General features: G+C 48.1%; 1 protein-coding gene across 3 annotated transcripts in view; it reads left to right on the top strand.

Moving 5' to 3' along the window:
* Nucleotides 1-21,141, top strand: part of LOC149336668 (neprilysin-2-like) — a 51,494-nt gene that overhangs the window by 3,492 nt on the left and 26,861 nt on the right. The window contains exons 1-6 of one of the 3 annotated variants that reach the window (XM_089554748.1): nt 1,159-1,234; nt 7,144-7,216; nt 9,816-9,992; nt 13,195-13,617; nt 18,699-18,839; nt 20,619-20,795. In XM_089554748.1, the coding sequence (XP_089410874.1) occupies nt 7,178-7,216; nt 9,816-9,992; nt 13,195-13,617; nt 18,699-18,839; nt 20,619-20,795 (957 nt within the window). In that variant the 5' untranslated portion in view covers nt 1,159-1,234; nt 7,144-7,177. Of the gene's footprint in view, nt 1-1,158; nt 1,235-7,143; nt 7,217-9,815; nt 9,993-13,194; nt 13,618-18,698; nt 18,840-20,618; nt 20,796-21,141 lie in introns of those variants that run through there. The other 2 variants (XM_089554747.1, XM_089554749.1) reach the window with 2 other exon arrangements.

Raw genomic sequence — 21,141 nt, 5'->3', positions numbered from 1 at the left:
TGACACGAACTGCTTTCGCACTGGGCGGAAAGCTTGCACAGCTGAGGCATGTGACCAGCGGATGCACCGCAGGGTGCTCCGGATACAGCTCCAATGGGAGCCGCGTGGTCGACATTTTGGGTTGTGTTGCCGTAAACCCCAATGGGGGCCGCGGCCAACCACGGTGTCTAGCTATTCGAAGGAACAGCAGCCAGCGGATAAAACGAAGCTACAACTCCGTAGGGAGCCGACATGTAGCTGCCGAGTGCCCCGCTGGGGGTGTTAGTCATGGTGCGCAAGCGTGATCGTCAAGGCGACCTGCTCGGCTAATGTGCCATCAAAGGCGTAAGCGCCAATGGCTTAGCACGTTGGGCGCCAGTTGTGGGTTTCTACGTGGACACAGGCCACCAACCACCGCGGGTTCGAGCTTCGCCCGAGCCAAGGGCCCCGATCAGCCGTCACCACACACACACTGGGACACCGCTGCAGCGCACTCAACCTCCACTGGGAGGAGAGCGATTCGCCGCAAAGAAATAGGCCTCCAAGTTCACAAAGGAGACGTTTATTCACGTCGTCCTTCAGCAGTACACACACACTCAATTGTCACCCCGTCCCGGGGGCGCGCGAGGAGCAAGGCTCCGCTGCGCGCACGAAGCGACTCGAGCAATGCGCGCCGCTAGCACGCCGCTGCAGGAGAACGTCCCCGCGGCAGTGCTGTGATCTCTCTCTCGTGTCGACCGTTGGGCCGGTTGCGAGAGAGAGTGGGCAATCAACGCAAGGTACGCCTGTTGGAGGTCGCTGGACCCCGCTGGACAGGCTCGAGCCGCTGCAGGTCAGAGGACACTCGAGTATATGCACTGGTCCGAACGGCAAAGGCCGGTACGGACAAACAGTAGCGTACGCACCTTGCGCTGTCTCGGAGGGATCTCTCTCTGGGCCCCGCTCGGACGGTCGCGCGGTGCGCGGCCGCCCAAAGCGGGTCCCGAATTCCCGCCAAAAGGCGCCAATGGCAAAGGCCCTTGGGGAACCGGGGCGGAGCTGTGGCTAAATGACTGTGATTAGTCACCCAGCCGCCTCTCCACCGCCTGAGGCGGGAGCAAGGGAAAGAGGAGAAACAACGCGGGAGGCCGGCACAGCCGCGCAAAGGCGACGGCGGAAAGCCAGGATTCCCACACCTTCTCTGTGTGCGGGTTGAGACAACCGCTGTGTGTGCGCATGTGTGCGTGTTGGGGGACGCTAGACAGCCGGCACACAGGTGCGTGTGTGCATGTTGTTTTATTCTCGGACACTGTGGTTGTATTTTAATATCTCACTGACAACGAGTGTCCGTGTGACATTCTTGGGTGGGAGGTGTTAAGTTCGCTGAACTTTTTGCGGTGCCATCGAGCCTCCAGCACAGTGCATGGAACCGCGGACGCACGACGGACGCACGGCGCGACGGGCGTCGGTGGCTGGTGCTGTTGCTGGCGGCGCCGTCGCCAGAACGCTTGTTATCGATTTGCCTCCCCCCCACAGATACTTTATAGCACGAAGCGTTCTATAGTTCAAATTTGAACGCCTGCAGTCGTGTTTGTTGCCACTGGACCCCTCAGCGACAGCTTTCCTTTTTTTTATTGTATAAGTAGTCTTCGGTGATTGTTCCCGTGGCATACGTGCGTCTCGTATGCACGTGTGCGGGAGGGGAAACGAAGAGGAAGGCGGAGGTTTGGAACGTTGTTGTTGTTGTTGCGACTGAGAGAAGGATGAAAAGGAAATTGCACGGGCCTGCTACTGGCTCGAGCCAAGCCACCACCGCTGCCAGAGAGAGAGAGAGAGAGAGAGAGGAAAGGAAAGACGCGCGTCACAGCAACAACCGCGTCCGCCGGAGCGGACGCTGCTCAAAAAACAGATAGGCGACCGAAGCCGCGCTCGCCGAAGCGAGGACAGATACACTCCAGTGTGTTTGGAACGCGGCGAGCTTAGTGCTTTTTGTGTGCGTGCTCGAAACCTCTCCTTTCCTAGGTATTTGACTGGCTGGTATCCTTTCCACAGTATTTGATTGGTTGCTGTCCCCGCCAAGGGCGGAGACAGAAGGCTTAAAACGGAACGCTCCTGGTTAAGTGGGGCTGATTTCGTGTAATCAACGTTTGTCATGTTGTAGATACTTTTCTCCTTGCTTGTTTCTTCTCGTTTATTCATTTGTTAATAAATAGTTAAGCTTCTTGTCCCGCCGTTTCCGTCCTGTTGTAAATATTTTTCTAATTGCTTGTTTCTTCTTGTTTATTCATTTGTTAATAAATAGTTAACCTTGTCCCGCCATCGAGTAACGTGATTGTGTGCGACTCCGAACCGTCTATTATTCATCATGATCAAGTGTTTCCCCTCGTCACCAGCTGAAGGGGAAACTCAACTGGCGCAGTCGAGACAGGATCTCAACTGGCGTAGACGATGACAGGATTTGGACGAATGAAAGTTCCTGCTGTTTGCTTTTTCTTTCGCTACTGCGGAAAAAGTTTTGAGTATGCATAGTGCCATACGGCTACAGAGGAAAGCTATACAGCTTTCTCAGAAACTTAGCAGTTAAAGAAAAATTCGTCCTGGTCCGGGGTTCGAACCCGGGACCACCACTTCACCGGAGCAGTCGCTCTACCAACTGAGCTAACCGGGACGGCAAGCTTATGGTAGGGCGAGAGCGAATTGATCAATAACTCGAAGTGGGAACAGTGTTGGTCAAATGTTTAGGGGAATGCCCCAAGCTGCAGTAGATTAGTAATAAGGCAGTAATTACTCACTGACGTCACCCAAGCGCAGCCATACGGCTACAAGCTGTATAGCTTTCCTTTGTAGCCGTATGGCTGCGCTTGGGTGGACGTCAATGAGTAATTACTCCCTTATTACAAATCTACTCCACCTTGGTGGATTCCCGTAAGCATTTGACCAACAATGTTTGAAAGGGCCTTAAAAAGAATGAAATATAAAACTGCCCTGTCTGCACCGCCAGGTGGCACAGAAAGAGGGGCCGTAGTGGAGGTCTCCGGAATAATTTCGACCACCTGGGGATCTTTAACGTGCGCTGACATCTCACAGCACACGGCAGTTTTTTTTTGCTTTTCGCCTCCTTCAAGACGTTCCCGCGATGGGGGGGGGGGGGGGGGGGGGGGGTCGAACCCGTGTCTTTCGGCACAGTACCCGAGTGCTGTAACCGCTAAGTCACCGTGTCGGTTCTTTGATTATCGCAAATTCCAAGTTTGGGAAAATGTCCCGCTGCATTTAGAAACGGCATGGGGAATATGCTTCAAATTTTAAGTCGGCTAATCCGCTTGCATTAATGTGACCCACGTGTTTGCCGGTTAACGCCGCAATCAACCGGAGGCGCTGGTTGTTATCTGCCCATCCTCTTAAACGCCCCGAGTTTTTTCTGTCTTCAAAATGCGCATGACAACTAAATTCTGGTGAGGAGAGAACACTGATTGAAGGCACTGCCCAAAACGCATGATTTCTTATCAAAGCATACTTAAACGAAAAGCAACGCAGTGACTGTATAAACGAAACGTCCAATAAACACCACGCAAATTAGACCGCCGTCTCTTAGTCCTCCTTTCGTACGTAGTTTTCTCTGGCCCCTCCCATGACATAACTCTGTTTCTTTCTCTCCGTGATGTTTTCGGACTGTCGGCGTTTTCCCCCGGCTGCTCTTGCACTTGATAAACTTCTTCCTCCTTTTCAGAGCGTTAGCTCTTATTGGCTCGATCTTCATTTTCGTGCCATTGCCGTTGTCGACGTCGGCTTCATCGTTAGCGTCCTCAGCGCCACCTGGCACCTGCGACTTGCTACCAGCCACCTGCTTCGGTTGGCAGGTGGAAAAGTGGAGAGAGGGTGGTGGTAGTGATCTCTTTTATTACGCCCCAAAACAGGGGACCAGATTCCCCTGCACATTTAGGAGATAACGAGAGGGAAAGAGCGAGAATGAACATTTAGATGACTGGAATGCTAGGGGTGGCAAAGTTGAGAAATTTCCCTTTACCTTCAGGGGTCAAGAGGGAGAGTTGAGTGGGAGAGAATAGGACGCGACGGTTGGCCTAGTGCATTGTGCGTCTGCCTCTCCTGCGGGAGGTCGCTGGTTCGAGCCCCACCGCCGGACAAGGATGGGTACAAGTGTCTGCCGGTCTGGCGCCCGCCATCTTTGCTGCCACATCGCACCTTACACTCAGACACTTGCGCTACACACTCGTAACCATACTGTGATTTTTTTGTATAGGTTCAAGAGCTTAATTCTGAGAAATGATACGTTCACATTTTGTTATTTTTCTTGATTTTTGTCATTTTTACCTTTGCTAGGTGCCAGCTCTATGTACTTTTTTGACACCGTCTATTTTTTTTACACGATGTTTTGCGGTGGTAGCCGTTACTTGCGAGGAAATCCAGCCGAGGCTTGTGTGTTCGTGTGACTACATTCCGTACGTGGAAAGAGGTTAGGGAGGTTGGCTGTAGTTAATTGCTTATGGGTGAAGAGAAGGCGTACACTAGGTAGACGTCAACGCAATTGTGATAAGAGGGCCTGAAGGAGGGAACGAACGAAGCAGCAGAGAGAAGTGCTGTATTGGAGGGCCCCGGAGCAATTGCCATCGCCTGACATCTTATAACGTGCACTTGCATCGCACACTAAACAGACGTCTATTGCACTGCACCTCCATTGACAGGTGACCTCTATGGCCAGGATTTCACGCGCCTTGTCGTACGTAGCAGCTGAATTCATGAGAAGGCGCTGCCTAAGCGTTAGGGAGTATTGAGTGCTAGACCGTTTACAGCGCGCAGTTCTTCCGTTTGAGACCAGATGGCGCCACAGGTGCGCTCGGAACACTGCGTCATTACTTGCCTCGTAAGTCGCCGGCGTGTATGCCCAACAGTGGAAATGGGGAGAGAGAAAATACATGCTCTGTTTTGGATTGGAAGAATTGCGACAAAAGTTAAAGGGGCGGGATGTGGTCGTTTGCGAGCTTCTCGGAAGCGAACTGCACAAGGACGTACTGCCCCTGTTCGCGCCCGTTGGACATCCACCCTTTCCGAACGGGCGAACGCAACACACATATGTTCGCCAGCGCTAGACAGCGAATATAGAAGGAAAGGTCTCGTTCTTGGAAAATCTGCGAGGGTAAGTGCGCAACATAGCCGCATGAACAAGCTGCCTGCCACCGAAACGTCACACACACAAAAAAAAAACGACTTACACTCCTATACCGCTACTGCATATTGTGCAATGCATAGCCGTGCGAGCGGACAACGCTTACCGTCAGTTCGTGTATACACACCGTCTTGGTGCTACTGTTGAACTTCGCTCCAAGTAGCGCGGTTTTCGTGGACCACAATCTGAATAAAGCATTTGTGTTACGGCTGCTGTGCTCTGCGGTTGTCACTTCCTCGCGATCCATGCGAGACAGTCCCCAGAAATGACTCCACCTGATTAATTACAAGCAAAGAGACCTCGAGCATTTTCATGGCCGCATATGGAGCATGAAGCGTACCACAATTTTATACTATGTGAGGCTGACAGTTGTGAACTTCTTGTAGTGAACGTTCTGCCATGCGCGCGTGATAACAATTATACTGCGGAATCCTTGTAAACGATTGCATGCAAGCTTGTGAAGGCTGCTTGATGCATGGTACTGCTTACATGGTTGGGTAACTTTTGTATGTTTATTTATTCTTGTCGCCTTCCTTTGTTTAGCAAACCAACAGAAAATATTTTAGGCTTCCTAAGCACATTTATAAACAAATGAGTACGATGTGCATGTGAGCATTTTAGAGCAGCCTCCGCATGCATGTACACAATACGACAACGACCTGCGCAGCTGCAGGGTCATTAAACCTTGCTGTTTTAGATAACAAAAAAATATTAAGCAAAGCCTTCAGCGGCATTCAGGCGATCCACCCGTTGCCTCGAACAGGCGGAGAGCTCAGCGGCTCTCCGCGCGACATGGATCGCGATCACGTTTTCGCGCCTAAGGTGATCAAATTAGGGTTTTCACATGTCCTTCGAAGCTTCGGACCAACCACAGTGTCGTCTTCCCGCTCCTTTACAACCGTATCAGCCGAAACACTGTCTGTCAGAACCGAAACATCAGGCGCAGGAGCCGTCGCGACGAGGCGCGCGCCGAGCGGTCAGGAGGCGAGTAATGGCGGCATGATCACGTGATCAAAGATGGCAGCCCCCATGATACGTCGATGTAAAGCGTCTGTAAACAACCACGGAAAATTCAGGGGGCACTTTAGCTATCTGAAGTGCTGCAAGGCAAAAGCCTTTCCTTTCGCACTGTTTGGCGGACGCCTTGCGCCACCTGTTGCAGCGGACAACTTTTTTAGTTGTCCTATGTTCCAAAAGGGGGCGTCAGGCATCCATGGGTGACAGTATTACTTTGAATACGCGCACTCCGACGCCATAACCATTTCCAACAACCCAAAAGCGTAACACCTCTGCTGACAACTTTCTGTCGACAACATGGAGGAAGAAGAGAACTGCATTGACGACAACGATGAGGCACTAAAGGCTAAAAGAGTCTTCCTCGTGTCTACTGTCTGTATTCTGCTTCATAGCTATGATATCTTCACTTTGCTATGCGTGTTGTGTGGTAACGAATCACAAACAGCGCTGGAGGATGCGTTCTGGAGCTCTTACTGCGTGCAGACTATAAGCAGCCGAGCGCTCAGCGCTTCGCCTGTCGCCGCTTCTGGTCTGGAGAATGCGGCGAGGAAACGAGAATTTTCCGTTTTCCTGATTCAGAAGAGATTAGGTAAACAATCTTGGTTAGGCACTTGCAGCATGTAGCAGTCGATAACGAGTAGCTTCGAAATGCCTCCTGTGACGTAGCTTTGTCTTCACTGGGTTCAGTTCGCGGCTGACTAAGCTGCATGCCATTTTCTTTTTACTACGGCATTTCATGTGTGCCTGCCCTCACGTGCACATGCAACACGTTTCTCGTCTCCAGGAATAGCCTCTGGCGTCACCGTCGCGAATGAAATGATTGTTCACCTGGCGGAGAGAGCACATCAGAAAACAGTTTTGTACAACTTCTGTCCGTTTTTTTTTCTCAGCGTACTTTAGAAATCAGTGTCAAAGTTGGCCATGAACAAATGCTCTGCACCAACCTCTCACCTTCATTGCAAAAGTTTTTTTTTTTACTTTTATAGGAGCCGGACAAAGGCAGGAGAAAAAGGAGCCATAATGCAGTCGACGGCAATGCTTCTGGGAGAGAATGACGAGGTGAGGAGCCACGTGACATTGTGCTTACCTGTGCGAATTTCCAGTTGCCGGTCGTTAATGGTTCTCTTATTCCTCCCCATGACGGTGTTCTTATGTTAAATAATTTCACTGAAGTTACCTCAGTCTCCTGATGGATGGAGGGAAAGTGCTCAAGAGCCTTTAGAACCTCCAATCGTGCTCCTTTTTAGGCGACAAATTTGGAACGTGCCGTACCAAAAAATGAAACCTTGTGAAAAGTCCTCTTTCTCAGTAGCACCTAGTATTCAGATAGCCCCTGGAAGCTGCCTTGCGCTGTCCGTGTGAAAACATTGGACTCCGCCTTAACCGTGACAGGAGTATGAGTGCTGTCGTTAGAGCGGTAACATTGTTATCATCGGCGATTTCTAGTGCCTAGGTCGCGATAGGCGAGAACGCTTTCCTCTCTCGCTCTGCCGAGGTGCGTGAGTTAGAGCATGGGAACGAGAGTGATATACCTCCTGACACTCCGCAGCCACACAGCACCGGTAACGGCGGCGCTGTTCGACACCAGTCACGCTTCAGCCACGCTCGTGGCGGGTAGAGAACACTCTACTCGGGCTTTACGTTTGTCGATTGTCTGATATTCGCAGCTTTCTGACCTTGAGATATTAGGGCGGCCTTTCACGTTACGTAACGACACAGCACTGCGACCCTTACAACGTATTTGAAGAACGTACGAGTCAGATGTTCCTCTATGCGGTGAAACGACAGCTCGGCGACTCGGGGGCCGGGCTGCGCGATGTCTTTTGCAGAAGCGTGCCTTCTACATGTCTGAAAGTGGACGGAGAGTTATTTAACGGAGCGGAATGGTATCGCTGCCTATGCCAGCAATACTGAAAAGCGATGTGCTGCTGGAAGAGGACACTCCGAACTTTCTAAAGGGCCTTTCTTCAGTGTTCTGAAGTAGTAGAAAAACTTTCAGGAAAGAAGTGTGAACTGTCGAACTCGCTTTGTAGTCTTTGATGTATAACATAACCTTAATCCACACATGTAGGGATCTAATTACGTAAGCACGGCAGTTCAGTAATAACCCTCTCTATTGAAAGCATAATGTGATCAGTCTTTTGAGCAGATTGCTTTGAGCAGAAGGCCAGTCCCCCCCCCCCCCCCCCCCCCGCCTCGCACCACCTGTACAAAGCTTAGTGAAAGCCTCCCGGCGGCTGACATTGGAACCGCATACGAGAAAGCCTGTGTGCACTAAGCTTGTTGGAATTCTTTTTGTGGCGTGCAGATCCTATATGTAAGATGATTCCCCCGCGTCTGGCTGTGAAGACGTAGAGGGTGACTCAGAGCTAAAGTGCGCTACTTGTACGCTTCTAATAAAACAGGAGAAGTCCCCGGCATGGTAGGGAAATATGTAAGGTCTCCTATTTGGCGTCTTCTGTTCGCTTGTTCTTTTATCCCTCAGTGTTGCCTTTGTTTCACTGCTTAACTGCTTCTATGTCTACGCTAGCTCAGAGGACTCCCTGTATACTCTCTATAAAAGTTTTCTTCAGGAGCAGAGCATCGACTTTCTGGGGCGCATTGTTCATGCATCATTGTCAGCAAAGATAGGCAACGAGAATACATTACGAGTAAAATTATATCCAGCTACCAAGCCAGAAAAATTATTTGAAAAACCCATGATTTTCAAAATGAAATCGCATTCTACTTGATCTTCATGATGTCTAGTGCTAAATCTTCAAATGTACGGAGGAAAGACCCGCCAGTATTCTGAACCAGAAAAAGCAGTGCGCCGGTGCACGAATTAAATTTTTTACACTGAAGACAGCATGAAGAACAGGATACCTGGACTTCAACGAGCAGCCTGGAATGCTACAAAGCAGATAAAACAAAGTTTAGGAAGACTTGACCTCTTGATAATTTCGCCAATATATTTACTTTTTTTATATAACCAGTGTAGCCGCGGATTACTTGCTTGAAACAGTCGCTCTCTAAGCCCTTGTACAGTCGCGAGCAAAAAATATTAGCACAGATCATTGGCGATCAGAATTCGTATATCTCACCACGCGGCGCTGCGGTACGCAGACCTACCTAACGGGCCGTTTCCATGTTTGCAGCGTGTGTGGGTGGGGGGGGGGGGGGGGGGGACGGCATGAAGTAAGCATTATCAAGCGTGCACCGCCCGAGCGTTGAAGTACGGACGCTACGTGACTGTGCTTGCGGCATTTATTTTGGCTCGGTTATCATGAGCAAAGATAGCTTCTTTTTATTACTGTTTTTTTATGTCCGCGATGGTTTGTCAAAAGGAACTCGCGGGAACAATAGATGATAGCGCTGCTTTTAGCCAGTAATTTTGCTGTCAGTGGCAGTCCGCTGAACCCCCCTAATACCGTAGAATGGGAACGGCCCGGCACTCTCGTTATCAGCCTCTTCGCCACCCGCAGCGCCACGCGTTGTCATTCCGGCGCTCTGGTGTTCCTTCATGTGTGCTAATCTTTTTTACCCGCGACTGTACAAACGGATTAGGTAGGTAAACTTATGAGAACCAGACCCGAATTTGGCAGAATTAGGGAGGGACGACGGACCCTACGACAGACTCGGGAGAAGAAAAATTGATACCCGTTATTTGATCTTAAAGGTAAGCCGAGTGCGGAGTCAAGCCGACAGAGAAACACTGATGGACACAGGCGAACTAAAAGAAGGTGTCAAGCTCGGCTTCTATGGGGTGTCAACGAGGACCAACATTCTCTTGGGAATGCTGGCCGCCGTCCTCATATTTACGTCAATCGGCCTCCTCACATGGTCACTTGCGAAGGTAAGCACAGCCTCTTTACACTCGCTCCCGGTGGGTTTATAGTGCGGCAACGAGGCATGGATAAAATTGTGTCTTAGTGCGTACCCCAAATAAAAATAGAAGCAGGTATGAAAGGAACACCACAAGAAAAACATTTAGTGATGGTCGCACAAAATAAAGATAGCAGACCTACCCTTGCAAAAAAATTTCCTTAGACACTGCTTTCTAGTATGACTTGGACGAATGTAATCCTTTTCTGTGTGAGTACGAGTAAACTATGAGCGCAAAGCAATCTAATGTTTGTTTGTTGATGCTGAAAGCTGACGGCACGCGGCTTTGCCACTTTGTTTGCAATGATAGATGCTACTGGATTTATCTGGACTGCTTCAGACCACTACGCCATTGCTGCAGCCACATATCCAGCGTGTTATAACGCCAGTCTTTCGCGCTATGATTTGGATGTATTCGTCTTCAGCAATTTCGGCGTTCTCTCGGGCAAAACTGCCGCTCTCTTGTGCTGCGTTTTCGATGCCGTTGTCTTCATTATCTTCCATCCATCAGTTGGCAGCGATCGGTGTGTGTGAGACAGACATGGCGCCGCGTACAGCGATGTATCTAGCAGCGCCACAGACGGGAACGAAAGGGGAAAGAACAGAGGACAAGCGTTTCGCCTTGTTTCTAATGAATAAACTTCAGTCGTGAGTCAGCGCTCTGCCTGTGTTTCTTCCTTGTCTTTTCAGTTGCTAGCCTCAAGAATGTGCATAACCAACTAGCCCATTTAGCAACAGGATTGTCTAGGCATCCGCTAATTTTTATCTCTATTTTTTAAGGCCGTTTTTTCAATGAAAAAACCATTATTGTTCTCGTGAATATATGCTATGAGTTGCGTAATACCGTCTGTCCAGCGCAATAAAAGCACGCTGCATGACAAGTCCTAGCAGTGGTTGTCGGGTATGCCATTGTTAAGTATGTTTTGTTCCTGTGTTCCAGTAAAATTACGTAACTGCTCACTCGTGTATACCAGCATGCACGGAGAGAATGCCGCTATTATATGCTCGAATTCATTGCAAACTGCGAGTTCAGGCGCACAAAGATTCCAAGCGGTGCAAAACGTTTCCAGGAATCTGGCAGAAGCATCGAGCTCTACGCAAATACGAGACGTGTTGACGCCCTAGTTAGCAGCGCGTTGTCATCGGAGTACTTGTCTGTTAGTCTTACGATATACCGACCGAAGAAACTGCCCGTCGAATTGCACAGCATTTTACTGAAACATTGCTAAACTGCTAAACTGGCTGACATAGCTGCTTCTTACAACCACACACACCCGTGCTGCACCTTTCGTCTATTCGGGACCTCCTGCTCCTTGGTCTCATTGCCTTCTTGTGCCACATCCTCCCATGTCTGATGCGTTGTGTTTGTATCCTAGTTTTGTTGCCAATGCCATGATTTTTAGGGGCCGTGAACCCCGTCAAGCCCAGCTAGAGGCTTTTTGTTCACGGTCCTCAGCATCTGTAATGTTGATGTTGGAATAAAATGATGATGATGATGATTCTTGTTTTGCTGCAATGGCTGGCACCTGGAAGCTTCAGGAGACATCGAAGCTGAGCCCGTACAAATCCGCTAGTCTACAACCAGTGCATTTTGCACGTTTATTTTTCTGCCTAAACATGTGTCAGCGAATGGGTCCTGTTTTATATCGGGTGAGGAAAAAAGCTATACGGGATACAATGGCGTTAAGCAGGGCTTGCCAATCAGTGAAATACGGCGAGGGCTGAAGGACATGGCCCGTCACAAATTAACAGCAGATGACGGGAGTCCACAGATATTTAGAAACGGTGAAAACACTCAGTGCAGCTCGGGTAGGGGTAGCAATGCTCGTGTAGTCGTACCACGCCGCAATGCGTTTTTTTGTTTTTTTTTTTGGTGGCCACTTCTCGTGCTTCAAAAGAGGCACGTGCGGTTATTCTGCTATACTGTGGCAAGAAAAGGTTGCTGTACTATGTCGCGAAGGGCCTAATAATTGTTTCAAACTCCTACCTTGCTCACCTGCTGTGACCAAGGCTTAGTGCAGTGCTCACAGAGAGGAGTTTTTTACACTGCTGTGCCTTTTCTCTCTCTATCAGTAGAACCCTGAGAAAAACCTTGGAAAATGTTTATTCCCTTGCTGATGTTGGATATATATATTACACCCCCCCCAGTTGTGTTGAGTTAGCTTTAACCTGGCAGATTCACTAATTGTAATACGGCTATGTGAATGACGGACACCTTCTATTTTTCAAAATAATCAAAGAACTGTGTTTGGTAATTAAAGCACGGTTCTCCTCATACGCAAAATTGTGGGTGATGGGCATGGCTGCCACATGATCAAGTTTCTGTTTCCTGTTATTAATTATAAGTAGGCTACAAGTGCGATTGTTCAAATGACGTTGATAACGGCATGCCACTGGTGTAATCAATGCTAAACAGCGGCAATACATGAGCAGGGAATAACTCTCGAGGATGCGACAAACTTGACAAACGTGCGTCCCATCTTAGAATATGGTTGTGCGACTTGGGATCTTGCAACAAAAACACTTATCAGCGAACTCGAACGAATTCAAAAACGAGCAGCAAGGTTTGTGTCCGCAAACTATGATTTCACCAAAAGCTCCTCTTAGATTTGCAAAAATTTGGGCTGGCCTTTACTGCAAGACAGACGCAAATACCTTAGACTTAAGCTATTTCACAATATTTTTATAGGCTCAATAGGTTTGTCTAAATATTCATACATGAAAGCTCCCAGCTACATATCCTCCCGTTTAGATCATTCTTTAAAGGTTCAAGAATACCAGTGCCGTATAAATGTCTTTAAAAACTCATTTTTTCCCAGAACAGTGCATGACTGGAGAAAATTGCCGGAAGATGTTGTCTTAGCCCCGCAATCTTCTTTTGAAAACGCTCTGTCACGACTTTTGTTGAATTAACTTTTCTTGCGTCTTTCTTGCTTTCATGCTTCTTTTGTTATAAGTTTGCTCAGTATTGGAATACGTTGTATTTTTATTGTTTGTTTGTTTTGTACGCAGTGTAATTTGCATGACAATGTATGCTTTGCAGTTGTATCCCCCCTACAAAAATGCCCTCAACGGGCAAATAAATAAATGTGGTCTTTGGCGCGGCATCGCCAGACGTTTAGATGAACATTGCATTCGCCAAACAATTCTCACTGAAATATTTCTGTTTGCAGGCAGAGTCAACAAAGCCTCACCCGGGTCTTGGAAAGAAAGGCCATTTCGATGCCTCTCCCGAGCTTACGTATCTCCGCGATTTTCACCGTTCTGGTAATGCGGAATTTCCGGTTCCGCCCAAACCAACTGCGCCGACATACGCTCCAGGGCTGGCTGCTCCGTCGAAGAAGGCTGCATCACTACCGAGTGCAGCGACAACACGGCAGCCAGAAAGGAGTATGCCACGGGGAGCAAGGGGATCGAACCTCGAAAGAGTCGCGCCGCCCATCGGCGGAAGCCCCCAGCCGTGTACCACCGCTAACTGCACTAGCCAGGCTTCCTACCTCAAAGGGCTGCTGAACTTCTCAGCTGATCCGTGCAACGACCTCTACGACTTTGTGTGTGGCAACTACGCAGGTCATCCGGACGGACTATACGCTCAGGTAATTAAAAATTCTTAAGACTCGTTATTTGGCGCGTTCAGTGTTTCCGTTCAGGAGACGAGGAGATGCCACGAGTTGCGTATTGTGCTGTTTCTGGTTGTGAGAATCTTTCTACCCTTCCTTACGGTGCTGTTTTGTTTTATTACATTCGGTTGGCCCCATTTAGAGTTATTGCGCTTCCGGTTTTATAGCACAAAACAGGTAAAAAGTGTTACACTTAACTAAGGACGAGCCGCGTACTACTTAGCTGCACTTTAGGCTACGTCAACAGTGTTTACTGCAAGATCGTGAGCCACTTAGTGCTTATGTAAGCAAGTGACAAGACGTGCGAAACAGGCCACAGCTCCTCGGACCGGGCGCCATATTTTAGCTAGCGAAGATTAAAGCTCCAAATCCTCCGTATGCAGTTAAACCTAAAAGTAAACACCCCATTTCATTTAGCACAAGTGCCATATGTCACCCGGTTTTATATGTGTCCGCATGACGTTATCTGCTGATATTATAGAGGGAATGTTGGAACTGTTAAATCGAATCCAACGTATGGCCTACTGGCGAGAATACGCGTCGTTAGCAATTAACGACATCAAAAACAAAGTGAACAACAGAGGGGAAGCCTTAGGGTGCTCAAGAAAATGTTTGGACAAGAGGACTTGCCTTCTTTTAGGTCAAAGCGCAGATTACTGCCGGCGGTTAAACAGGGCACAAAAGTGGTGCTACGAACTAATTGGTTTGCCCTGACAGAAATGAGCAGCGCGGATACAAGACGAAGTCATTTGTCCGCACTGTTCGTTTCTGTCATGTTAAATAGGGCCTTCATTCTTAGGAGGAAACCCCATTGAAGGGTAGGGGTGTGTGTGTGATAGGATGGGGAGCGTGAACCTAGAAATCTTGTTCAGGCAGGTGACTGTTCAAGAGAACTAGAACTGTTCACCTTGCAATTCTGCGATAAAGAAAAAGGCCAGCTCAGCGGAACGAAATCCGAGAGGGTAGATAGATTGCGAACGTGGACTTGAGAGGTTGCGCATCCAGGCATGGGAAGCAATGACCGGAGAAACGGTGGGTAGAAATTAGGTTGACTAGAAAAGTTAGAATGAAGCAGTTGGGCTTGCTGCGGAACGAAATACGTGAAACTAATAAAAGAAAATCGAGAGAGAACGGCACTAAAGAAAAAAATGACGGAATGGCATAGAAACTTCTGTGGCATGTGAGAAGAATCTTTGGGGGGGGGGGGGGGGGGGGGGGGGGGAGAGAGAGATAAGAAGCTGAAAGAAAGCGGGTAGGAGGTTCAGAGTGCGAAGGCCAAGGATCCCTGAGAAATGTCCATGGATTGATGGGTTGTAGCTTTCGCAATCCGAAGGTGTTTGTAGCAGCCGTCCAGTGTAAACGGAAACTAATTTTTTTTAGCAGGCTAAGGGCAAATGTTTACAATAAGGACGTTACGGAAGCCGTCCTGGAAAGTAAAGAAAGCAGTACAGAATTTTTTTTTTAATTTGGGGTTTTAATTATTCAGATATTAGTTGTGTAATCATTTTACGACTGAAAAATCTTTTATTGCAAAGTAGAAAAAATATATTCATTTTTCGCCAATTTTATCTGCGCCCACGACCTTACTTATGTCGCGCACGGTGCTTTACCAAATGTCCAATCTTATTTCGGGGGTATTTAAGTTGCGTGCAATCTAACCTCGAAAGTTTTCACTGGCAGCACCTTTATATATGCTGGAAAAATTTATATGCGATGTAACCGTGTATGTAAACGCGTGCATGTGCGATAGCACCTTTCCGCCCCAATGAACCCATGTCCCGCTAAGAGCAACTATGTGGAGAAGTTTTGGAGAACGTGTTTTGACATCGTGCTCACGCACTAAAAAAAAAAAATAACGAAACGCTTAGTCACACTTATCGACGCGACATCTCGAGGCACACACCTCTTTCGCAGCGTCAGACTGGTGACTGCTGAACTTCTCCTAGTCGTAATGCAGCACCCTTCTCACACATTGACCAGCATTCGGGAGACCATTCTGCTATGCAATGCAGTGCGGTTCCTGAAATGAAAGCGGTTTGGTCGGATTAAAACTTACACCGACATATAGCTGTCCGCTGTATTGAAGATGTAACTAAAGGATGCGACTAATGAGACGATACTTAACCAGTATGCGTTGTTGCTAACGAAGAGAAACTCGCAGCACTCTCGCTGGCCGCAAATTAGTCGTGCGGAGATGTGCGACAGGACACCCGTGCACTGCACTCTTTTCGAAGGAACCGCTGCACCATAGCTGGGCAGGGAATGAACTAAGCTGACGCCCCCATGGCCAACTTTTTTTATGGCACCCCGTCGACTCCTCAAAGAATGCACCGAACACAGTTGGGGACTAAAAGCGCGCAAGGGGCTTCTGCGTCAACACTGGTGCACCTAAAAGCTTTCTTCCAAAGCTATAATCGTCGGTGGTTCGTCAGAAAAAAAAAAAAAAAACTCAACAACCTGTAGCTACGCCACAAACTGCGAACGCTGCCTCCTCAATAAAAAAAATGCCAGAACCAGAACCAAATGTCATGCTTGCTCCGAATTTAGCTGTCAAAAGTGAATGGAAAACAACATTAGGGAACAATTTTAATTTCATCACCCTCATTACATAGTACCGTAAAGATGAATAAATATATAGCCGAATTGTGACTGTGCGAATTACCCCCTGCACCAATAAATCTAAATCACTGTTGTTTGGATTCAAAGGAATTAAGTTTTTTTTAACAGTCATCTTTACTTTTGACGGTGGGTGTACGGGTGATCTGCTTTAGGGTAGGCCCGCTAATGTGCGGCCGCTACCTCTGAAGCGCCAGCGTGTACGTTGCGGCCACGAATCAAAGCGAATCAAAGCGAATCAGCAGATGACGCGGAGCACCAGCTAAAGGTCCTTCTGCGCGGGCGGCACTTCGATTCGATCCGTGGCCGTGAAGGTCGCAGTAACCCTACGAAGGTACACCACGCAAATGGAATGTCTGCCGCCATATTTGAGGCGTAGGTCCTAACTCACGTCGACCTTTTCAAACAGGTCCATGGGCGCCGCCATATTTGGCACTGGGCTGCGCTCGTAGTACAGGAAAGAGTTAAGGATTTAGCTACTCCACGTTCTTCCCAGACCCCAGAAAACCGGTCTTCCCGAGGGTCGTGAAGAGGTCTATACTCACTTTCGTTTACTGCTTAGATTTATTTTTCGGAAATACACCGTTTCCCATTCTTATTAGTTCAAATGCGGGTGCAACTGGGATCACAAAATTACAATCCGAAATTCGTTTTTTTTCATGGTTTCTTGTCTAGAAGAAATAATCCACTTTTAGCGCTTGATTTTTGGCGGTATATTATATTCCTCCATTTTAAACTGGTTATTTCCATATGCGATATAAAAAGATGGCAAGTTCCGCTAAAAAGCTCTTGACCACATCAGATATTCATTGAATTCTCATTTATAACATTTATTTTCTTGGGTACCCTGCCATCGCCAAGTGCACCACGTGTGCGTGTGTGTTTGAGTGAATTCTTTTTCTGCCTCTGCCTTCGTTTTAAAACTGTGAAAACATCATTTTGAACAGGATGTCCTTGAATTGCACTGCACTTAACTATGAAAATAAGACGTTCAGTGAAGTGCCTTCGTTGGATCTCTTGCTTCTAAAACGCGCTCTTCAAATTTACGCTTTTTTGAAGCCTTGGTATGGTGAAGAATTAAGCGTTCAAAATATTGAAAATCACTATCACTTGAACGAAAACAGTGTTCGAGAAGTACAAGACATTGACTAGTTTCCAAGCTCTCCGTTGATCATTAGGCACTTTCAAAATGGTTTCTTGAAAAAAAAAACAAATAAAAACGACGCGTAGAAATACGGAACAGCCACATTTGCTACAAGTCGGTTCGGAGTGCAAGAATCGACGAACAAATTCCTGTGTAGTACGAGAATATCTGAGAGCGTAAAGTATTTCGTGATTCAAAAACCCGCTTCCTTTTATAGGGGCTAGACTTCAGAAAGCATGTCAGTGCTGAGCGCTCATAAGCGCTTTACGCACTCCACTGAACACAGAATTACGTTAAGCTGTCCACAGTGTGTGCAAGTTGGAAGTTGATGATACATCGGGTATATAGTCTCTAGTGCAGTATCAATAATATAAACCTACCTGATGATATCCGAACGTCTGCCGAAATAAACTTATTTTAAACAAAGCTATTACTCCGCAAAGTTCCTCATTATGGTGCTCGTAGTCAAGACTGGACAGGTGCGCTTTGCATTTTGGCCCATTGAATGTATTGTGTCGCTGTATTCCAAGCCATGAAAGTATTAGCTAATCTAAAATGTTTCTTCTATTATGCGTAACGTAGTTTATTGTTTTTATGGCAAACTATAATTTAGCTGCGGTGCGGTGTGCCCTCGGCGCCCTACAAAGATCATGCAGCACACGCAGTTCGGTAATACGATGGCTGCCATTCACCCCCAAACAACTTCAAGAGAATAAACCGACAGGATTCTTTACAGAACAGACCACGTTTTAATACTGCCCTTGTGTTTTAGCTCACCTTATGCCTACAGTTTGCAAAGACTAGAAGCCTTCTGAATTTTTTTGAACTCTACGGTTAGAATGGGGAAATAAGTCTTCCACGAATGCTCAGCGTTTAGTTGTCATGGCTCGATGGAGCAATGAGAGGTTGCTTCAACGGCTCTTGCACGGTTTTGTAGACGCTGCATAGGCAAGCTGAAATGTTGTGTTTCTCGTTGCGAGAATTCAAACGCTGTCCTTTGTTATGCAAGGTGATGAGCGCAATCACGCGTTCGACAGATGCCCTCCGTCCTAAGGCGTCCCCGCAAATGACGTAAGACGAAACTCCACGTTTCTTACGGCCCTCCCGCTACCCCGCCAAAAAAAAAAAAGAACCTCATTGGTACAGGCATGCTAGCTTACCATACCCTGGGATTCTCGTTAACTGTTCTCCCGACGTCGCACAGTTTACTTCAAATTGATCCCTTTTAGAAACCATGAATAGTAAGTCGAATTACAGAGTTTGATGGCGCAATTCAAATATGCTGCGTTTATTTCAGGCCGAGAACGCTCTACGAAACGAAACGATTTCTGCTCTCAGAACTGAAGTGGTGCCCGTCGTCGGGCATCAGACCGCATTCCAGAAAGCCGCGGGACTCTTCCAGCATTGCGTCGCCTTTGTCAATGCGTCAAAGAATGAGGTTGGTAACAGAAAAAAATTTGGCCACTGACCTGGATTATGAGCCTCTCAGAAGGCGTGCTAATGATATGGCCCGTAATTCCATAAAAAACACTGCGTCATCGCTAGGTGCGAATGCAATTTTGTTCCCCAAAAGACCAACAACCTCCTCTCACCTCTTAACTGACTCGCTGTTGCCGCCGCCCAAGAGAACAGAACAAAGCACGGAACAATAGGATCTACGTACCGTTCAAAATGACATGCGATTACAAGCAGCACTCAGGCTTCAAAACCTTTTCCGCCCTAAATGAGTGGCAGCTACAATCAAGAAGCCTACCCCGTCCTCCGAGGGTGCTGGCCCATAAGCCTACGTGGCCTAAATACGCACGCTGATTACGATGAACAGGGGGCCCCTTCATTTGCATCCTCATTTTAGCACACGAAAGCATTTAATGGGTTCGTTCTAACACAAGCTTGTCGCGTAAAAGAAGTTTGTGGAAATGCCTACTCAGTAGACCCTATCTATCTACGTGCACAAAGCTACCTCTCGTTATGAATTACCACAGTTAAAACCGCTAAACAAGGGAGCCACTCACTAAACGAGACACCTGTATCACTAATCAAAGCAGTACAAGTGAGTACACAGCAGACCTATTCTTGACGCATAAGGACATCTCATGTTATCAACCACATAGACACCTTGCCATAGCAATAAGCACATCTTTCATGCGCAGAGTTACCTGTCACAATCACCCGCTCCTACATTGTGATCGTTGAGCATGGTAACGTAATAACGCAATCGTATCGCCGTAATCCTATTAGTCGACTAAATAAAACACTTTTTATCAGTGGGTCCATATTTATTAAATAATGATTGTGGTAATAACTGCTTCGCGGACAACATCATAAACGTTTTGCTCGAGGAGGCCGCCAGATATGCGGTTGCTTTCCATTGGCTTGCACCCGATTATCCTCGTCTTAGCGACTCGCACCTGACAACCTCTGCGGCAGTTATCATGCGGTTATCTTGCCGACTGCCGCTTCATACGGCTACGTAAAATAACACGTGCACGTATCACAGGGAACAGCTGGAGTCGCACGGAGTCAGATGGTGGACATTGTAAATTTAATATGCCCTAATTTCCGCACCGAGACTGCGCAAATACGCAAAAGAACTCCGATGTTGTGGGGGTTTAAATAGGGGGATAAATTCGTTCTCCTCGTTTAACCGCGGCTGACCCAGTTCAAAACCGCCCGGACCCCATCCCGTGGTCGCGAGCGCTACCGAGCGCGCGGCGACCACGGCGGGCCTTGCTCTGCGGGAACAAAGGAACGACACACTGGCTGACACAAACAAGGCATTTATTGCTATAACAACAATAACGCCAGTTAGAGACAAAATACACTGAGGAATCTAGGATGTCCGACTCACCAGCACGGTTAGGAGCGAACGTTCGCCCATGCCAGAGCAAATGGGAATCTCCGAGGCCGGACGGGACGGGGCTGCGGGAGCATGTTCCGACCACGAGGCGCCCGCGTTCGTGCGCTTTCCCGATGCCGAGCCGAAGAGAGCTGTCTCTCCCCCGCGCGCGCGCAGCAAAACGCTATTCGTAGAGCTAGTGTCGCTGCGACGCGAGCGCCCTCCCCTGTTAGTTAAAATAACACAACTGAGAAGAGTGCATTGCGAGGAAGCTAACCATAGTTCAGGGTGCGTTGCGGGAAAGCGAACGAGTGCGTCCCCACAATGTCTGTCAGGCAACCATGGTAACAGCCAACTCCCACGTTCGCGAAATGTTCCCAGCTTGAAGCAGCTCTACATAACTTGGTTGGCATGGGAATGGATCTTCGCAAATTGCCTGAGCGACGGTTCGACCCTGTGTCCATGATGACGCGCCTGTCGATCGAGACTGGATTTCCCGTCGTCTTCGAATTCCGGTTCTCCGACGAGGCCTTCCTCGAAGACAAACGGGCCGTGCAGGTGGGTGTATGTTTGCATCGTTTGTTCGGTGCTCTCTGTGCTCAGCGAAATGTTCGGTCTGACATTCACAGTGAAGACGAGAAGGAAATACTCGAGCATCTGTCGCGCTAAGTGCGAGCTATGCTTTAACACGAGGGCCTTAATGGTCCCATTGAGCAGAAAACCCGGCGCGGCTCTGTGACGAGAAAATCCTGATTGGTGCAGAGGGTCGTGGCGTCACAACCACATTTTTTCGAGTGGGTAATTCATACATCCCAGAATGATCCAACTCTACAACATTGATGACGTCACTACACAATTCTTGACTGGTCGGCTGGGCAGTAATGTCATCCTGCTGCTATTACCT

Source organism: Amblyomma mixtum, chromosome 7 (assembly GCF_055824585.1).
Source record: "Amblyomma mixtum isolate Tamu chromosome 7, ASM5582458v1, whole genome shotgun sequence".
Classification (NCBI taxonomy): Eukaryota; Metazoa; Arthropoda; class Arachnida; order Ixodida; family Ixodidae; genus Amblyomma; species Amblyomma mixtum.
This window is presented reverse-complemented; position numbering and strand designations above follow the sequence as displayed.